Source organism: Mesocricetus auratus, unplaced genomic scaffold (assembly GCF_017639785.1).
Source record: "Mesocricetus auratus isolate SY011 unplaced genomic scaffold, BCM_Maur_2.0 Super-Scaffold_100009, whole genome shotgun sequence".
NCBI classification, from domain to species: domain Eukaryota; kingdom Metazoa; phylum Chordata; class Mammalia; order Rodentia; family Cricetidae; genus Mesocricetus; species Mesocricetus auratus.
In genome coordinates this window covers 59536875-59556330 of record NW_024429193.1, presented here as the reverse complement: position 1 = coordinate 59556330, position 19456 = coordinate 59536875, and the positions used below count along the sequence as shown (strand labels likewise).

The 19456-nt window shown below is 41.1% G+C and overlaps 1 protein-coding gene across 2 annotated transcripts in view; it reads left to right on the top strand.

Moving 5' to 3' along the window:
• The window catches only part of Rnf115 (ring finger protein 115), a 53077-nt gene extending 45382 nt beyond the window's left edge, over window positions 1–7695 (top strand). For both annotated transcript variants that reach the window (XM_040752187.1, XM_040752188.1), the window contains exons 5-9: window positions 510–581; window positions 1686–1758; window positions 2637–2730; window positions 5163–5278; window positions 6491–7695. In XM_040752187.1, the coding sequence (XP_040608121.1) occupies window positions 510–581; window positions 1686–1758; window positions 2637–2730; window positions 5163–5278; window positions 6491–6622 (487 nt within the window). In that variant the 3' untranslated portion in view covers window positions 6623–7695. The remainder of the gene's footprint in view (window positions 1–509; window positions 582–1685; window positions 1759–2636; window positions 2731–5162; window positions 5279–6490) is intronic.
• The last annotated feature ends 11761 nt before the right edge of the window (window positions 7696–19456 follow it).

Here is a 19456-nt window from a genome sequence, read left to right as displayed (position 1 = left end):
CACTTTTATATCCTAATCTTGCAAGCCATATAGTCACTTCTGCCATATCTTGTCTGTAAGACATGAGTCACTAAGTCCAACCAAGTTTGAAGGGAGAGAAGTATTGAATAATTTGTAGACATATTTGTCCTATGGTCTAATATTGGCTATTGTCAGACTTGTTAGCTTAATGTCCTTGTTTAAAAGGAAATGGGTCCAGAATGCCCTTGGGATAGCATCCTTTGAACTCTTTCTCAAATTAGTATCGGACACACAAGGAAATGTTTTGATAACTACATCATAACATCAGGCATTTTTAAAATCTAATTCATAAACAGAAGTACTAATCTGTAAGGTGGAAGAACGGACACACATACTCCAGGCAGTGGGCTGATTTCTGCTGCTATCTTTTGTATAATGACCAGTTGAAAACAATTGTATTTTAGGGTATTGGTAGTTGATTAGTCAGCCATGATTGTCTGTAGAATATTTCTGTGTGTTACTTTATACCATTTTTTCTCCTTTAACAGAATAATACAACAGATCTTTGCAGGATTCTTTGCAAATTCTGCAATTCCTGGATCCCCACATCCCTTTTCTTGGTGAGTGACCATGCTTTGTCTATATTATTCTGCTTGAGTAGTTCCATTTTAGATACTATCATTTCTGTACCACAGAGAAAGGAAAAACTGATTGGTGAGTATATGGATGTGCCTGGGATGCTAGACCACTATTGCTTGCAGAATCCAAGCTCAGTCAGAACTGACTTTTCCTTGAGGATGCTCAGGACAGCTGTCCTGGTCCCTTAGGATACTGGCTGGATATCCCTGGTACCTTTTCTGTCTTGGTCTGAGGATAATGTTGTGGTGGGTGATGACATGGTCCCTGCCAGGTTTGGTATCTGTTTGTGAGTTTTCCTTATGGGCCACACAGGAAGATGTGCTTCAGTCATTTCTGAAGTTGAAAACGTAACATTCTACTTTGTTTTCTCAAAGCGAGGAAGTTTCTCAACAAACAAAGACACACATAGTTCAGTGTCAGAGTGACACTTAGGCATGGCAGGGATTACAGACAATGTCTTCCAAGAACCATCTTTCCTCTAGTTACTTGTCTTCCAATGTTGCGATAGGTGGGTTTTCTGTTCAGAGGTAACTCAGTTCTTCCCCACATCTATCCCATTTTATAGCCTCTAGTTACATTAAGTGTGGTCTAGCTATACCCTATGCCTTCATCCAAGGTACTGAACCAACTACACCAAGACAGAAATGGCCAAGACCCTTTGTAAGTGCTGGGTCATAATTCACAGGAACTGTTGTGGTTGCTTCTCTACCAGGAAGACTGTGGGAGGACTCATGTGGCCTCTTTGAATCAGGGAAGCTGCTATTGATTTGGGTCAGACAAAATGCAAACCTTTCTTAACCCATGGGCAGTGAACTCGTTTTTTGCTCTGGGGTGTTACGTGGCATTTTAGATGGCATCATATTTTGTTCCAGTTAGGTAAAATTTGTTGAAAATGGAAGCATATCTCTAGATAATCTGGTTGACCTTTCAAATACAGAGAATGTCTTTGCCTCTCGATTTTAGAGGACTAGTGACTTTTTACCTCCGAGAGAGCATATCCCATTGCTAGTCCCCCCACCCCCTTTGTGGTATAAGGCAGAGCCTGGTCGCCCCACCTAATCTTGTCTGTCTCATCTCACGTATAGGAGCGGGATGCTGCACTCCAACCCTGGGGACTATGCCTGGGGTCAGACAGGGCTTGATGCCATTGTAACCCAGGTGAGGAGCTGCCGTTTGAGAGGGTGTCTGTTCAGGGTGTCTCATGGGTCCACAGCTTCCTGCATTCCTTCTGCTACTCTCTGCAATGGCAGTCACTCTGCTTTCACTGACATTTTGAGCTTTTGGGTTTCTGTTTTTACCAAATGGATGGATGGGCTATGGGTTTAGCCTACTTTCCATGTTCCTGTTAGGCATCAGGGATTTTCTAGAAGATCATTTTACCTCTAGAGGAAGTAAAAACTTCTCCTGTAATGGTATATTGTAATTTTGTCCTCATTCAGTCCTATGAGGGACAGGTGCTTCACGGAACAATAGGGTTGCACACGTTGAAGCAGGGGCTTTGCTAGATGGAGCAAAGTAGAGGAAGGAAGCAGAGAAGATCTTTCCATGCCGTGTATAATTGCTTCTGCATGGTTATGTTCATTTCCCTGTGGACTGCTGAGAATAGAAAGCATGTTGTTTATTCTGAGTCTTCTTATAGACACTAATATACCCATTTCTTGGCTTTTTGCTGTTTTTCATACTCCCATGCCTTCCTTCTGACTGAAGGAAATTTTGAACTGGTTAGCTGTTGATTTTTATTAGCTGTAATTTCATTCAGGACATCACGAATCTTGGTATCTTAAGTTTGCTTTGTGCCCAAAGATGAGCCTTTCAGTTAAGAGTCTGTCTTTTAATCATGGCTTACACTGGTGTCACTCTGACACTGTGAAGCAGCTGTGAGTGTTCCATCACCCGGGAGGGGAACCCAGCCTCTTGGAGTCCTGCAGAAATTAAGAGCCGTGAACAGTCTTAATGCCTGCCCTGTTTGTTCTCAGCTGGAACGGTCCATCTGCAGGTACTGAGGTAACCAACATTGCTGCATTTTCTTTTTGTAGCTTCTAGGACAGCTAGAAAACACAGGTCCCCCTCCAGCTGACAAGGAAAAGATCACTTCTCTCCCAACGGTGACAGTAACTCAGGAACAAGTTGGTAAGTTGTTTTTACATTTGTTCTGTCATCCTGTCAGATCTAACATTCAGTGCACTTCTGTTCTAAAGCTATGGTTTCCTAACATTCCTGTCTGGCTGCCAGCTGTGGAGGACCTAGTTAGCACGCCTGCTTCCTAGGTCCCACTGGAAATAAAGAGATACAGCCTTTTGTACAAAACTTGATTATAATTAGTACATGAACTTACCATTGGAAACAAATTTACTAAATGTTTCAAAAAGCTGTTGGAAATAGTGTTGGGCACATGATAACATAGGGAGAGGAGAAGAGGACAAATAACCAGGCTAGGGATTTGTTTCAAATGTGAGATGTGGTCAGGTCTACAACCTAAAACATCTTGAAACTTCTCTAGCAGTTTGAAGTTTTCTGCAACAAGCCTGTCCTTTCCCTGTCTGGTCAGACGCTGTCTACCTCTCACATCAGAGTCCACTCCAGAGCTAGTAAGGGTTTATCAGGGAAGGTGTGGGGATACTGGGAGGAGTGAAGGGAGAGGAAACTGAGGGCAGCATGTAACGTATGAGAAAAGAATGGAAGACCGTGGATTATATCATGACTGTGTTGGTGTCCTCACCCTTCTGAAAGGCTCCTCAGATGGAGGGGTGAGGGATGTGAGAGATCTTTAGGAAGGTTCTCTGAAATAATGCGTTTGATAAAATGGGAAGGAGAGAAGGTGGGGACAAACTAGGGAGGCTTTTGCTGTAGTTCAGGTGGTATTCTAGTGACAGTGCTAGTATTGGCAGAAAGGAAAAGGTAGATTTAGAAGTGCAATTTTCAATTAGGGCATGGAGGTGCACACCTTTAATCCCAGCACTAGGGAGGCAGAAACAGGCAGATCTCGGAATTCAAGGCCAGCCTGGTTCACAGAGTGAGTTGTAGATTATCTAGGCCTACATAGTGTGACCCCCCCAAAAAAGAAAAGTCCAATTTTGAAAAAAAAAACATTAGTTTTATTACTGTTACATAGTAATATGAAGGAGGCAAAAGGATTATTAAAGGTATTATGAAATTCCAGAGGGCTATAAAGGCTTGGGTAGTGGGCAACCATGAATTGGCTCTGGTCTGCATAAGGAGATGCTGTGATGGTTTTAATTCTGAATTTATTGATTTTGAGGTGCTAGCTGAGAGTCCAGGCAGAGATAAATTGGAGGTTATCCTGAAGCTGGTTTAGGGCAAATTGGTTGGAAGTGAAGTTTGGATATATTTGGATTGCTAAGGGTTAAAATTGGGTGCTGCCTAGTAGACTGTTGTAGTAGACTTGACATAAGAAGTGGAGCTCATTCTGTAGACCAGGCCGGCCTCGAACTCACAGAGATCCGCCTGCCTCTGCCTCCCGAGTGCTGGGACTAAAGGTGTGTGCCACCATCGCCGGCTAGGAAGGGATCTTTTCTCCAAACGCCTTGATCATGGTTAGGGCCTGGAGCTTAGCTCAGCCATTAGATACTACTAACCAGATTTCTGAAATTCAGAATTTGCCACTTAGAACTTTGAATATAGTAGCCATTTTCTCTGAAGGAAAAGCCTTCTGTTGGTTGGTTTGGAATCCTGGGTGCACTTGCCTCCTGTAGTTCTGTGGCATATCTCCTGGTACAACTTTTAATTAACAGCTTCAGAGGACCCTGGACAGCCTTCTGAAGAGAGCATAGTGAGGACAAGAACAGGGTAAGGGTGGTTAAAACCCTGGCTAGCCCTGTGGAGGTTGCTGAGATAAGCCCCTTGCTTAGGGAACACAGGTTGTCACTGTTTTCTAGGCAAAAACTGGCTGACAGAGGCTGTCACACATTTGGGAGGATGTTTTCCCTATTTTATTTAATAGACAAGTTTCTGCTCATCTTTTACATTTTAAGAATTGTTTTTATTTTGTAAAGTAAGAGGATAACTTGTGGGAGTTGATTTTCTTTTCCCAGGATGTGGGTCCCATGGATTAAACTCAGGTCATCAGGCTTGGTATCAAGCTTCTTTATTCTCTAAGCCACCTCACTGGACCAACTCTGCTAAATCTTCGAGTTTGTTGCACTAAAATTGGGTCTACTATATGATTCCTGTTAGGTCTATTGGAGTTAGCCCCATTTGTTTCAATGTCTATTGCCATATCTGTTTCCATTTTGAATAGAATTCATACTTTTTATCTGCCTATCACTTAGATATAATCCCACACACACACCCATATGTGTATGTAGGGGGAGAAACCTTTTGTTAATGCATTTCTTGGGTTGTTAGAAACAGATTAGTTGGCTTTGTTCTTTTTTATTTGTTTGTTTTTGAGGTAGACTTTGTAGCCCACGTTAGCCTTGACCTTCCATGCTTCTTGCTTTCCAGTGCTGGGCTTATAGACCTGCACCATATGCCTGACTCTTGGCTGTCTTCCTGCCTTCCTTTTTGCTTGTTTCTTTAAAGTGCACTTCTTCCTCCAACAGATACGGGGTTGGAGTGTCCAGTGTGTAAAGAAGATTACACAGTTGAAGAGCAAGTCCGGCAGTTACCCTGCAACCACTTCTTCCACAGCAGCTGCATTGTGCCGTGGTTAGAACTGGTGAGTACGGTGGGCTCTCATGTGTGACCAGGCAGCTGGCGAGTTACCTATAGCTAGGATGAGGCTGGTTCAGAGTAAAGATGTAGTTGGAGTTCAGAGAACCAAACAAATCAGAGTTTAGCCTTCCTGACTGGCTCCTGGTGTCATCTATGCTGTTTTGTTCCATTGTTATCCCTCTGCAGTGCTTCTAACCAGAGGATAGTATGCTCTAGTACACAGGCCTCGGTGACATGCCAGCAGGTCTTGTAAATAGTGTTTCTGGCACATTTAACAGACCGTGGCTGTTCCCGTGCTAGCTAGACAGGGTGTACAAGAGTTGGTATAGCCTGCAAAGCCTTAAGGATTTAGCTTTTAATTAAGTCATGTATATATATGTGTTGTGGGAGTGGGTATGTACACATGAATACAGATGCTCTCAGTGGCTAGAAGAGGTATCAGAGTCCCTGGAGATTGGGCTACAAACACTCGTAATACATGGGTGCTGGGAACTGAACTCGGTCCTCTGCAAGGGTAGAGCATGCTTTTAACCACTGAGCATCTCTCCATTCTCTCTCTGTCCCTTTAAAGAAAAAGTTTGCTTAGCCTCATCTAGAATCCATGGGGAAATGACTGATAGTTACCTTTGTCTCATAATTCAGGGCACCGATAGCAGTTTGTTTTGTTGGCTGTTATGTGTTGCTCTTATTAGCTTCTTGACTTAGAATTTTGTCCATTGCTTAAAATTCTATTCTGGAGATATCCTGGTATGGTGTCTTTTTCATTGTAAACTCATTATTTTACTAATAGTTTTGGTGATACTAGAGATGAACCTAGGGCCTCGTGAATGCTAGGCAGTTTCCCTTAACTCACTATTGGGGGTGAAGTGGCATGTGGGTACACAGGCTATATGTGCATGGGGAAGCCAAAGGTCAACCTTAGATGTTGTTCCTTAAGAAGTATTTGCTTTGATTCTTGAAATGGTGTCTCTTGTTGGTTGACTTGGGACTCGACAGATCAGGCTGGCCACAAACCCCAGGGGTCTGTGTTTCTGCCTCTCCAGAAATGGGATTACAAACATGTATCACTGGCATTTTATATGGGTTCTGTATTTTTGTTTGTGAGTGTTTTACTGACTGAGCTATCTCCTCAGCTTACTTTGGGTTTCTGGAGTATTTGGTATTCCTGGCTTCTCAGGCCGTGCTGTTTATGTGGACTGATATCATCTTGTTTCAGCATGACACATGCCCCGTATGTAGGAAGAGCTTAAATGGTGAGGACTCTACTCGGCAAACCCAGAGCTCTGAGGCCTCTGCAAGCAACAGATTTAGCAATGACAGCCAGCTACATGACCGATGGACTTTCTGAAACAAAGACCACACCTGAACCAGGGCTGCCTGTATTAGTCTTCTTATCATAGCTGTAAATTGTATAAAAACTAAACAAACAAAATCGTAGATGGATTTAGGAATCATGTAAGAAACCCCAATCCATGATATTAATGCAATGAGTGTATTTCTCTAAATTTAAGGTTAGGACCTACAGATGGGATTGTATCTATAACCAAATGCCCCTTGTTCCTGAATTCAGAGTGATACTTTTAAAAGTGTGAAACTTAATAATGTCCATTTTGTCCTGCCTAGTAGAACAGTTCCTTTAAAGTCTGCCTAGGGTTCTGCTGTCATATTGTCTTGTAATGGATGTCTCTACCTCCTCCTCCAGTCCTATCCCACCAGTAATGGACATTGCAGCAAATACAGAGGAGCCTGAGCCCTAGGGTCTTGTTATATAAAGTCTTTTTTTTTTTTTTTGTCTTAATTGTACAAGAGTACCTACTCTTGGCTATATTAGCAAGGTAGAACAAATTAAGGAAAATTACAGTGGGAAGGGAAAGTGGCCTGTCATCTTCACTTTGATTTTCTTATTTTAATTCAGGAAGTGCAGTTTCCCTAAAAAACCAACATGGAATGTCTTAGTCCTGGGTTGGAAAAAATCTGATTTTGGTTCCTTTTTGGCATTAAGTTAGGCAGCATATAGACACAGAAGGACAGATGTTGGAATTCTTTACTACTGAGATGTTTTTAATAACCCTCAACTCATTCTTTACTGTCTTTCATACTAGGGACCTTACAAGAATTTCCCTCATAAAAATAGGATTTTTTTTATTAGTGCTTCTATACCAGTTTACATTCTTGGTAAACTTATTGTTATTTAGGAATTGAAATTTTATGTTGTCTGTTTTAGTTTGTAAAGCCCATTTTCCGTGTGTGAAACTTCCTGTTCAGTTCAGTTCTAGCTATACTTGGAATCAATCTGATCAATGTAATCATGCCCAAAACAGCTTATTCTGGGAAAGGTAGACCTCGCTCTATGTTCTAACGATGCCATACACATGCTCTGCACATGTTCAAAGCCGAATGAATAAATGGAGATTGTTGAGAGCGCTGTTGAACTTTGGTGTCTCAGAAGGACATCTGTCAGCTATTGGTGTACCAGAACCAGCACTGAAGGTATGCAGGCGTGACATCAGCCTTTCATAGTTCATGACAATCAGAACAAGATCACTACAGTTTGGTGTGTCTCTTTCTTGGCTAGAGACCTCCCCCAGTTTTTGATGACTTACACCTTGGTTTGGGTTAAAGATGTCCTTGTATTTTGTTAGAGAGGATAAAGAAACTGGGAAGGGAAAGGAAAGAAAAAAAAAAAAAGAAAGAACGGCCTGCTGAGTAGCCTGCCCCTAAAGGTTGTAGTCAGAGTATGGGTCAAACTTAGTTCTGAGGCGTGGGTCCTGTAATCCCAGCTGTTCTAAGACTGAAGCAAGAGGTCCACAAGTTAAAGGTTTGCCTGGGCTACATTGTGAGTTCAAAGCCAGCCTAGACCACTTAGTGCGAGTCTGTGTCAAAATAAAAAAATACAAAGAGGCTGGGCATGTTGATCACTGTGGAATACTTGCTTGGTATGTATAAGGATCTACGGTCAATCTCCAATATTTCCAAAATGTGTGCTCCATGTACACACACACACACACACACACACACACACACACACACACACACACACACACACACAATTTAAATAGCTTTGAGGAAATGAGAAATATTTTCTTATATCCTCTCATGTTATGCCTTCATATTGGGTGTGTTGAGGAATACTAGTTTAAGATGTGTTACATTCATTTATGCTGTGGAATATTTGTTTAGTGATGCACAGATGATGGGGGAATGAGTTCCAGCCTTGATGTCCTCTCAGGGTCCAGGTTAGGGGCTTAACAGTAAGCTGCTAAGGCTTGGCTAAACAGGTCTGAGGGTGAAGGGAAGTAAGCTGGCTCACACAAACATTCCTCTTATTGCTTCCAGTTTATATGCCAGGTATAGATACAATTAGCAATTTTTTTCCCTGACAAAAGCAAAGATACCAGGCATGCGTATCTTTCAGAACCAGGAAGGCAGATAAAATCTTGAGAAAAGCAGGCACCTCACATCTGGGGCAGGGGGGTGAGACAGGATGGACATGACTTGTGAAGTGTCCCCTGCAAAACTCTAGAGATGGGGGAAGGCTTAAATGGAGTAAGGGGCTTATTATCGGTAAAAAGGAAGAAAAGTATTAGTTCATAAAACTACATTTATGTGGTTAGTTAGACTAGAAGTCTATAATTGATAAGTGTAAAACAAGGAAGAAACACTAGAAGTTTACAATTAATAAATGTAAAACAGGAAGAATCACTGTATGCCTTGTGCTTTGCTTTCCCTTTTGAAGTAGCTGGAAACACAGCATCATGATAGCCATGGCAACTTGCTTAAGTATATTGGTAACTTGTTAAGATAGAGTGGGGACCAGTAGGCTGCACTCTCCTGAGTTGGCTGTTAGAGGAATCTGTGCCACCCAGTCCTGCTTGTCAGTGGAGACAGACAGACCTGTCTCCTACTCAGTACCTGTCTTTTGAGCCTCTGAATGTAGTTTGTTTGCAAGGCTTCTCTCCTTGTTGGGTGCCCTGCCATAAGAGACGAGCTAGCTTCTAAATTACATAGATTTGACTATAAGAACAGAAGGTTTCCTTGACTATGTGAATACTTCCACACCAGGGCCCCACAGTATGGGGGAATTTTATCCAGTTTACCAGTACAACAGGGAGTTGTACCCAATAATTGATTAATACACTGCTGGAGCTTTAGGGGACGAATCCTACTATGTAAAACGTGGAGTGCTATGGTATCATAAGTTTTTTACAGGGATGACAGTGACTATTCAAAAAGCAGGTATCCCCAATGCTTTGCAAGTGGGGATTTTTCTCCAACAGTATTCTGATGGGTTAGCCTAGTGAGTTTGTCAACTGAAATCTCACTGCATGATCTTGTGGACCACAGCACAAAGACATGCTACATTTGTTTGAGTAAATAAAATTAACCTGCGGTCAGGGGATTGAGTCAGCAACTAGCTGACAGGAAGTGGTAGGGAGGAACCATATGTAGCAAGGGTTCTTAAGAAGGGGCCAAGCGGGGGCTGGAGAGATGGCTCAGAGGTTGAGAGCGCTGACTGCTCTTCCAGAGGTCCTGAGTTCAATTCCCAGCAACCACATGGTGGCTCACAACCATCTACAATTCAATCTGGTGCCCTTTTCTGGCGTGTAGGCAGAACATTGTATATGTGATAAGTAAATAAATCTTTAAAAAAAAAAAGAAGGGCCAAGCAGAAGGACCCCCTGTTTGGGGGGAGACACAAGATAGGAGAGGAGGTTAGTTACTTGCTATTCAGCCTCTGAGTGAGCAGAATTTCACCTCAACCTTTGAATTCTGAGTTCTATAGAGGAATAGAGATCTAGAAAAGTTTCCTCTGGCTACCTTGATAGAGCTGGTGCCTGAGGGAACAGAATTCCTGACTGACTGGTGACTGAACTGGTAGCTGTGAGTTGCAGTTGCCTATTAGGACTGCAGTTGCTTAAGGGGCAGCTACTGAATTTAATAGAAACAGCGTGGCTGTTTCTTCAGGGGTGATGTGATCTGTTTATTATGGATAGGCCATAAAATGTAGCCTGAAAATACACAATGACTTTGCATTGGGAGGAGAATAAGAGGAAATAATTCTGTTATGAATGGTCACTAACGTGGAGAAAGCTGTATTTAGTTGGAACACATTGCAGTTTTCAAGTAAAACATTATCAGTTGTTTCAGGAAGATTATAATAGCTCAGAAGTGTTCATCTGCTCACTCTGTCCAGAGATGCCGAGACAGGCAATTGTGTTTCCAGTTACAACTGAGGAGCTAGAACTAGAAATTAATTTTACACAATATAGAAACCAAGTGCTAGGCAGAGGTCTGCCTCTCTGATGATAGTATAGCACATAGACAGCATTACTTTAATTTCTTTATTTTCTCTGAGAGAGGACATGAGGCATTTTGCTGTTTCCCAGATGTGTCCTACTCAACTTTTAGCGTTCCTATAGTGGGAGGTACCTCAGACTTCTGGGTAGTTTATTCTTCAGACAAACAGAATCAACCGGGTGATTTAGAAAGTGATGTAGTGTAAGAAATTGGCTTATATGAAGATGATGGCTAAGTGGTCCCGGGATCTTCAGTGTAAAATCCAGTGAGTACAGCTCTAGTCATGTCTGAAGGCCTGCACCTCAGGAAAGCCAGCACTCCACAGCTTAGACTGAAAGCCAGCCTGTGGGCGGAGCCGCCTGCTCGAGGGAGCTGATGAGTTCCAGCCCCACAGGCAGGGAAGACAGATCTGCCAGCTTAGACACTTGGACAGGCTAAAGCACCCCTAACTTGAGAGAGAGCCGCCTTTTTGTTTGATTCAAGTCCTCAATTCTTTGGGCTTCAGAATAATTTGCTGCTTTTCAGCCAATTGAATCAAATGTTAATGAAAGAATGAAAGATGGGTCAAGACAGAAATAAAGGAATGAAAGACTTTCTAGAATTCAGGGACGATGAATATGCAGCATATCCAAACTTACGGAATTCAATGAAAGCGGTGCTGAGGAAAGATCATAGCACTAGGTACCTGTTAAGGGAAGCCTTTTCCTTGAGAGAAGCCTTCCCGCCAGCCTGATTCCAGAGCCGCATCAGTCCCAAATAAACACACAGGAGGCTATATTAATTATGAAGCTTTTGGCCTTGCTTGTTTCTTACTTGATAGCTCTGACTTAAGTAATTACCCCATAATTGTTAATCTAAGTATGTCTCTTACCGGAGAAGTTTCCGGGCTTCCTAACCCTGTCTTTCTCCTTCCCAAAGTCCTTCTGGACTCCTAGTCCCACCTATCTTGGTTCGCTATTGGCCAACAGTGCTTCATTGACAAATACACAGGACTTCCCCCAACAGGTACCTACATTAAAAAATTGGTGAGATCTCACACTGGCAGCTTAACAGCATGCCTGAAAGCTCTGGAACAAAAAGAAGTAATCACACCCAATAGTGGTAGATGGCAAGAAATAATCAAACTCAGGGTTAAAGTCAATAAAATAGAAACAAAGAAAAATATAAGAATCAATGAAACAAAGAGCTGGTTCTTTGAGAAAATCAACAAGATAGACAAACCTTATCCAAACTAACTAAAAGACACACAGAGAATATTCAAATTGACAAAATGGGAATTGAAAAGAGGAACATGCTGACAGCACCAAGGAAATCCAGAGAATCATAAGGACATTTTAAAAACCAGTACTCCACAAAATTGAGGAATCTAAAAGAAGTCGATAATTTTCTTGATGGGTATCACTCACCAAAGTTAAATCAAGACCAAATAAACAATTTAAATAGACCTATAACACTCAGTGAAATAGATATAGGCATTACCCTCTGCCCTCCCCCTCACGCACAAAAAAAAAAAAATCCCAGGCAGATGGTTTAAATACAGAATTCTGTCATATTTTCAAAGAAGAGTTAATACCAATACTTCTCAAATTATTCCACAAAATGGAAACAGAAGGAAAGTTGCCCAGTTGATGTTATTAGGCTACAGTTACTTTTACCCAAACCACATAAAGACTCAACAAAGAATTACAGACCAATTTCCCTTATGAACATAAATACAAAGATACTCAACAAAATACTTGCAAACCAAATCCAAGAACACTTCAAAAAAATCCACCACGATCAAGTAGGCTTCATCCCAGAGATGCAGGGCTGGTTCAGCATGTGTAAATCACCAAATATAATTCACCATATAAACAAAGTGAAAGAAAAAACTCCACATGATCATCTCATTAGGTACAGAAAAAAACTGACAAAATCCAACATTCCTTCATGATAAATATTGTGGAGAGATTAGGGATATGAGGGCTGTGCCTAAACATAATGAAGGCAATTTACAGCAAGCCTATAGCCAGTATCAAATTAAATGGGGAGAAACTTAAAACAATGTCACCAGAAATGAGGGAGAAGACAAGGTTGCCGACTCTCCATATCTACTCAGTGTGGTACTAGAAGTTTACCTACAGAAGTAAGACAACTAAATGAAATCAAGTAGATACAAAGAAGAGAAGTCGAAGTATTTTTATTTGCAGACGATATGATAGTATACATACGTGACCTTAAAAATTCCACCAGGGAACTCCTACAGCTGATAAACACTTTCAATAAAACAATTGGATACAAATTTAACTAAAAAATAAGTAAATAAATAAAATTAAAATGAGTAGTCCTCCTATATACAAATGACAAATATACTGAGAAAGAAATCAAAATAGCCTCAAATAATATAAAATATCTTGAGGTAACTCTACCCAAGCAAGTGAAGGACTTGTATGATAAAAACTTCAAGTCTTTTAGAAAGAAATCGACCATGATATCAGAATGTGAAAGATCTCTCATGTTCATAGATTGCTAGGATTGATATAGTAAAAATGGGCATCCTACCTAAAGTAATTTACAGATTCAGTGCAATTCCCATCAAAGTTCCAACACAATTTTTTATACACTTTGACAGGACAGTTCTCAACTTCATATGGAAAAGCAAAAAACCCAGAATACCTAAAACAAACCTGAGTAATAAAAGAACTGCTGGAGGTCTCATAATTCCCTATTTCAAGTTATATTACATTTACAGTAATAAAAATAGCAAGATATTGGCATAAGAATAGACACATTGATCAGTGGAATTGAAGACCCAGACCAAATCCACACATCTATGGACACCTGATTTTGATAAAGACGCCGGAAATACACACTGGAAGAACGACAGCATCTTTAACAAATGGTGCTAGTTAAGCTGGATGTCTGCATGTAGAAGAATGCAAACAGATCCATACATATCACCCTCCACAAAACTCAAGTCCAAATGGATCAAAGACCTCAACATAACACTAGACACACACTGAACCAGATAGAAGAATAGGAATAGCCTTGTACTCCTTCTCACAGGAGACCATTTTCCAAACAGAACACTGATAGCAAAGACACTAAAATAAACAATACATGGGACCTCACCAAACTTGTAAGCTTCTGTAAGGTAAAAGACACTTAATTGGACAAAGCAGAAGCCTGTAGAATGGGAAAAGACTTTTTTTTTTTAACCAACTCTGCATTCAATAGAGGACTAATATCCAAAATACATAAAGAACTTAAGGATATAGGGAAACCAAATAATTACATTTAAATATGGGGTGCAGATCTAAACAGAGAATTCTCAGTAGAGGAAACTCATATGGCTGAGAAACACTTAAAGCAATGTTCATTATCCTTAGCCATGAGGGAAATGCAAATCAAAACTACTTTGAGATTCCATCAGAGTGGTTAAGATAAATAACACAAGTGACAACTCATGCTGCAAGGAGCAAAGGGGACACTCTTCCATTGCTGGTAAGAGTGCAATCTTGTACAACCATTTTGGAAATCAATATGGCCAAGATCCAGGTACACCACTCTTGGGCATATACCCAAAGGATGTTCCACCATACCTCAAGGATCCACCCTGTTTATTGTGGCTTTATTTATAATAGCCAGAAACAAGAAACAACCTAGATGTCCCTCAACAGAACGGAAAAAGAAAATGTGGTATGTTTGCACAATATTGCAAAATGACATAATGAAATTTGCTTGGCAAATGGATGGGCCTAAAAAAAAAGTCATCCTAAGTGAGGTAATCCAGATCCAGAAAATTAAGTATGGTATATATTCGATTACAAGTGAATATCATCCATTATGTAAATGGTAATCAAGCTACAATCTGTAGAACCAGAGAGGTTAGGTAAAGAGGAGGGGGTCTAGGGGGATACATGGGTCTCTCTGGGAGGGGGAAATAGAATAGATCTTACAGGTGAACTGGGGAGGGGTGGTGGGAATATGAGTGGAGGAGTAGGATCAGGTGATGGGGAGATAGGATAGAGGGAGAGAGTGTGGGCAGAGATGGCTGGAATTGGGAGGCACTTGGGGGGTGATGAGGAAACCTAGTGCAGTGTAAACTTCCTGGAATGTATGAAGGTGATTCTAATGAAGACTCCTAGTGATGGGGGATATGGAGTCTCAACTGGCCACCTCTTGTTGCCAGGTGAGGTTCAATTGTGTTTTTGGTTAAGGGGATCCCATGGAAAATCTTTTTTTTTTTTTTTTTTTTTTTTTTTTGGTGTTTTTGAGACAGGGTTTCTCTGTGGCTTTGTAGACTGTCCCGAAACTAGCTCTGTAGACCAGGACGGTCTCGAACTCACAGAGATCCACCTGCCTCTGCCTCCTGAGTGCTGGGATTAAAGGCATGTTCCACCACCTGGCCCCATGGAAAATCTTAAGCAAGTCAGGCTGTTGTTAAGACAAAGGGTTGCTCTCTGAAAAGTAACAGCAGGAGCTCCATTGCTGAAGGCGACACCCACACAACTCCTTGAGTGGGAAAAAGTCGAGCTGGTACCTACACGGAGCCTTTGTCCCTATGTCCCAGTCTGTTTGCTTTAGGAAGGTACTCTACAGGCTACCAAGATAAAAATATGGACACCAACCCAGCCACAAAACCTTTGGCCTACAACCTGTCCTGTCTGCAAAATATGATAGAGCAACAGCGGCACAGAACTTGTGGGAGTGACCAACCACTGATTTAAGCCCCAAGCAGTGTCAGGCAAGAGGGAATTCATGCCTGACACTGATTGGGTAACCAACAACCAGAGACTAGTTAACCCAGAGACCTAGGGTAAAACCAAATACTACTGATCCAAAACAAACAAACAAACAAACAAACAAAAAGCCTATCAATAAAATGATCCCTAATGATGTTCTGCTACACTCATAGATCAGTGCCTTATCCAGTCATCATCAGCAAGGCTTCCTCCTGCAGTAGATGGGAACAATGCAGAGGCCCACAGCCCCCCCACACATACACAGAGTAACACAGTCCAAATGGGAAGTTTCCATCAAATCTCTCCCCCTCAGAGCTCAGAGAATCCCTCAGAAAATAAGACAGAAAGATTGTAAGACCCAGAGTGGATGGAGGACACCAGGAGAAAAAGGCCTTTGAATCAACTAAGCAAGACACATTGAAACTCACAGAGATGGAAGCAGCAAGCACAGGGCCTACACGGGTCTGCACCAGGTCCTCTGCGTACATGTTATAGCTATTAGCTTAGTATTTCTGTGAGCTCCTGACCATGAGAACCAATGGGACTCTGACTCTGTGCCTGCTCTTGGGACTCTTTTCCTCGTGTTGGGTTGCCATGTCCAACTTCAATATGATAGCTCTTGCTTCATCTTATTACATTCTATTTTACCATGTTTGGTTGTTATCTCTTGGAAGCCTGTTCTTTTCTATTTAGAGACAGAAAGGGAGTGAATCTGGAAAGAAGGGATAATGGGGAGGAACTGAGAGGAGTGGAAACTATAATAAGGATATATTGTATGAGGAAAGAATCTAATTTTGATGGGCAGTGGTGGCGTACACCTTTGATCCCAGCCTGGTCTACAGAGCTGGTTCTGGGACAACCAAAGGCTACACAGAGAAACCCTGTATTCAAAAACAAACAAAAAAAAAAAAAAAGGAAAAGGGGCTGGAGAGATGGTTCAGAGGTTAAGAGCACTGACTGCTCTTCCAGAGGACCTGAGTTCAATTCCCAGAACCCACATGGTGGCTCACAACCATCCATAATGAGATCTGGTGCCCTCTTCTGTCATACAGGGATACGTGCAAACAGAACACTGTATACATAATAAATAAATACATATTTTAAAAAAAAGGAGAAGACCTCATATATTCTTGCAGAGAACTCAAGTTCAGTGTCCATCAAGAGACTCAGCTGCCCTTTACTGCAGCTCTAGGGCAGGCTGTGAACACCTCTTCTGGCCTCATCAGACACCCGTATATATGCCTATGGCAGATACTCATAAAGATGCAATATACACGTAATTAAAAAGAATGATTGTAGATTAAGTACCTTATCTCAATATAAATTTATCAGCATTTGATATATGACAGTTTTGTAAGTTCTTCTCAGATACCTGGCTTTGAACATTTCTCTGGTAATATAATCTGGATCTTTTGAGGTGTGAAGATCCACCTTCAATCTGGGCCACACCTTCTGGTGGCAGCCTGTATAAAGGACATGGAAGAAGGAAGCTTTTGCTCTTTGCCTGCTTGTCCTTGCTCTTGATGGCAAGTTCATTCCTTCACTGGCATTAGAGCCTACTTCTTCAGGATCCTGGCGTATAGTGAAGACCAGCTGTGACATCCAACCTGGTAGACTGGGTGACTACTGGATTCTTGGACCTTCCATTGGACAGCCATTATCGGACTACCTGGACCACAGCCTGTAAGCTAATCTAGTAATCGCACATATGTACATACGATGAATTATATATGTGAATTATTGTACATTATTTATATGAATATGTACATATATGGATGTATTTATTCTATCAGTTCTGTTCCTGTAGATTCTCTAGACTCTAGAGAATCCTGACGAATACAATGCTGTTTGGAGGTTAATGGAATTGTGAAAGTTGGGTAATACTACTTTTGAAGTTTGCAAAATGAATCTCTGGCGTTCTGTGTATGGAGCTTGGGAAAGATTTAATGGAATGATGTCATTCCTGTAGGAGGAAATCCTGTTTGGTACTAGTGCCCTTGTTTGGGCACACAAGCTAGGTACTGCAAGGCTGCCCCAGAGATTCCTAATGGAAATCAGAATACAGTGTGCATGTTCCAGGACCAAGGGTAGCCCTCAGCAGAACTGGAAGATGCCCTAGACAAGAGGAACTGCAGACATTCAAGCTTGAGATTTTTTTTACATATAAATTTTGCTTTCTGACAAATTAAATGGTATCCAAATAAACAAAGTTATTTGTTGTAGCATTTCCTTTTCACTAAGATCCTTAGTCCTATGCATCATGGGTATGGCTTATGATGGTTATTTTTTCTAATCAGAAGTGCAGTTATTTTTGTTTGTTTTTTTGAGATAGGTTTCTCTGTGTAACAGTTCTGGCTGTCCTGGAACTCACTTTGTAGATCATGTTGACCTAGAACCCACAGAAATCATCCTGCTTCTGCCTCCCAAATGCTGGGATTAAAGTCATGCACCACCATGTCCAGCCAGAAGTACAGCTTATAAGACCTAAAATTCATTAGAGATTCTTCCAACAAAAAGAGAGATAGATATATTTCTATAAATTTTTGATGAAAGAATATAGCAAAAGGCTGCTATGATTTCTGTATTTAAATCAATTTTGTTTTGTTACATTAGTTACATATATATTATTAGTTATATCAGTTACATATATACATATGCCATGTACATATAAGTATATGTGCATATGCATATGTATGTACATGTAACTTGATATGTACATATATCTAAGATATTTGAACAGAAGAAAAATAGCCTTGTAGGTTCTTTGTAGTAGCTCAGTAACTTCACAAGTTGTGAATTATACAGATTTTGGGGTTCATCGGTAAAAATTATGGGCTTATTTTAAATTGAAATTGATTGTGTCAGTACATTTTAAAAACCAAGGCAGTATTTCCAATTTCTGCTTAACTGAATCTTGAAATAAGCAGAATAAACAGATTCTTTAGGCATTTGCTTTATGGTTGCTTATTTATTCTGCTTAGTTCAATGCTTGTAAATGTCTTGATAAATGAGCAGAGATTGTATGTCTCCTGTGTAGATCTGTGTGTGCACTCTAGTTGATGCAATATGGTGTGTAGAACCTTCCCTGCAGTTGGCTGTCATGCTGAAGTTGCTGTGTTGAGCTGAGTAGTTACAGAAAGTCCTCTGAAGTGTAATTTTAAGCTAATGTGAGCTTCACATTTAGTTAAAACCATAAACACATGAAAGAGATTATAGAGAAGGTAATGGAGTGGAGAGAGTTTTGGAAACCTTGAAGTCAGGATTCAGATGACTCTGAATTTGTCTGTCAGGAAACCACTGCAGGACAGGAGATCTGATGGCCTCTCTGTGGTGCACACACATACATGCAGGCGAAACGTTCAAACACATGAAATAAAAATGTTTCACTTGCCCAAAGTCATGCAGTTATTTCATTGCAGTGCCAGAATTTGGCTCCAGATTTTTACATCACAAAGTCAAAAGTCCGTAGTTTGAAATTCACCCTATTAAAGATATTACTGCAACATGTCAATCTTGGGTCTTGGTCTCCACAAATCTTAGTTCCCACATTTGGTAGGTTGGTATCAAAAAGATGATTGGCAAGATGTCTATTTTGATGGCTTGACACTTAACTCGAATCAATTGTCTGTCCCTATCTTTTTTCATGTAGTCCCTGCTGTTGGAAAGAGTATGCGGCCCTTGTTCTGCATGTGATAGGAGGTTATCTGCCCAGAATCAAAGAGGGTCTGTGAGTTTAGGAACAAGAAAAGCCTGCAAATAACTGCTTTGAGCATCCTTGAAAAAGACTCATGACCAAAGAGGCTGTAGGTCCTTCGCTGAAGGTAGACAATTGCAATCCGTAGTGTCCCTGGCCCACATGATGCCCCGCCTCTTCTAGCAGCGCGTGGGGCACACTGAACACCAGCATCTGCCTTGATCTTTCGTTTTCCTTCCAAGCAGTCACTGTACCCAGTTCTCTTCTCCCTGTCCCTGCCAAAGTGCTTGTTTTGTCTTTTTTTCCTTTACAGTGTTAAATAAAGTTCTTTTTAAAAATGGCAGTTTCCTTTTTAAAGATTTATTTGTGTGTGTGTGTGTGTGTGTGTGTGTGTGTGTGTGCAGGTGCAGGTGGAGGCCAGCAGAGGGCATTGGGTAGCCTTCATCATTCTCTACCTATTCCCCTG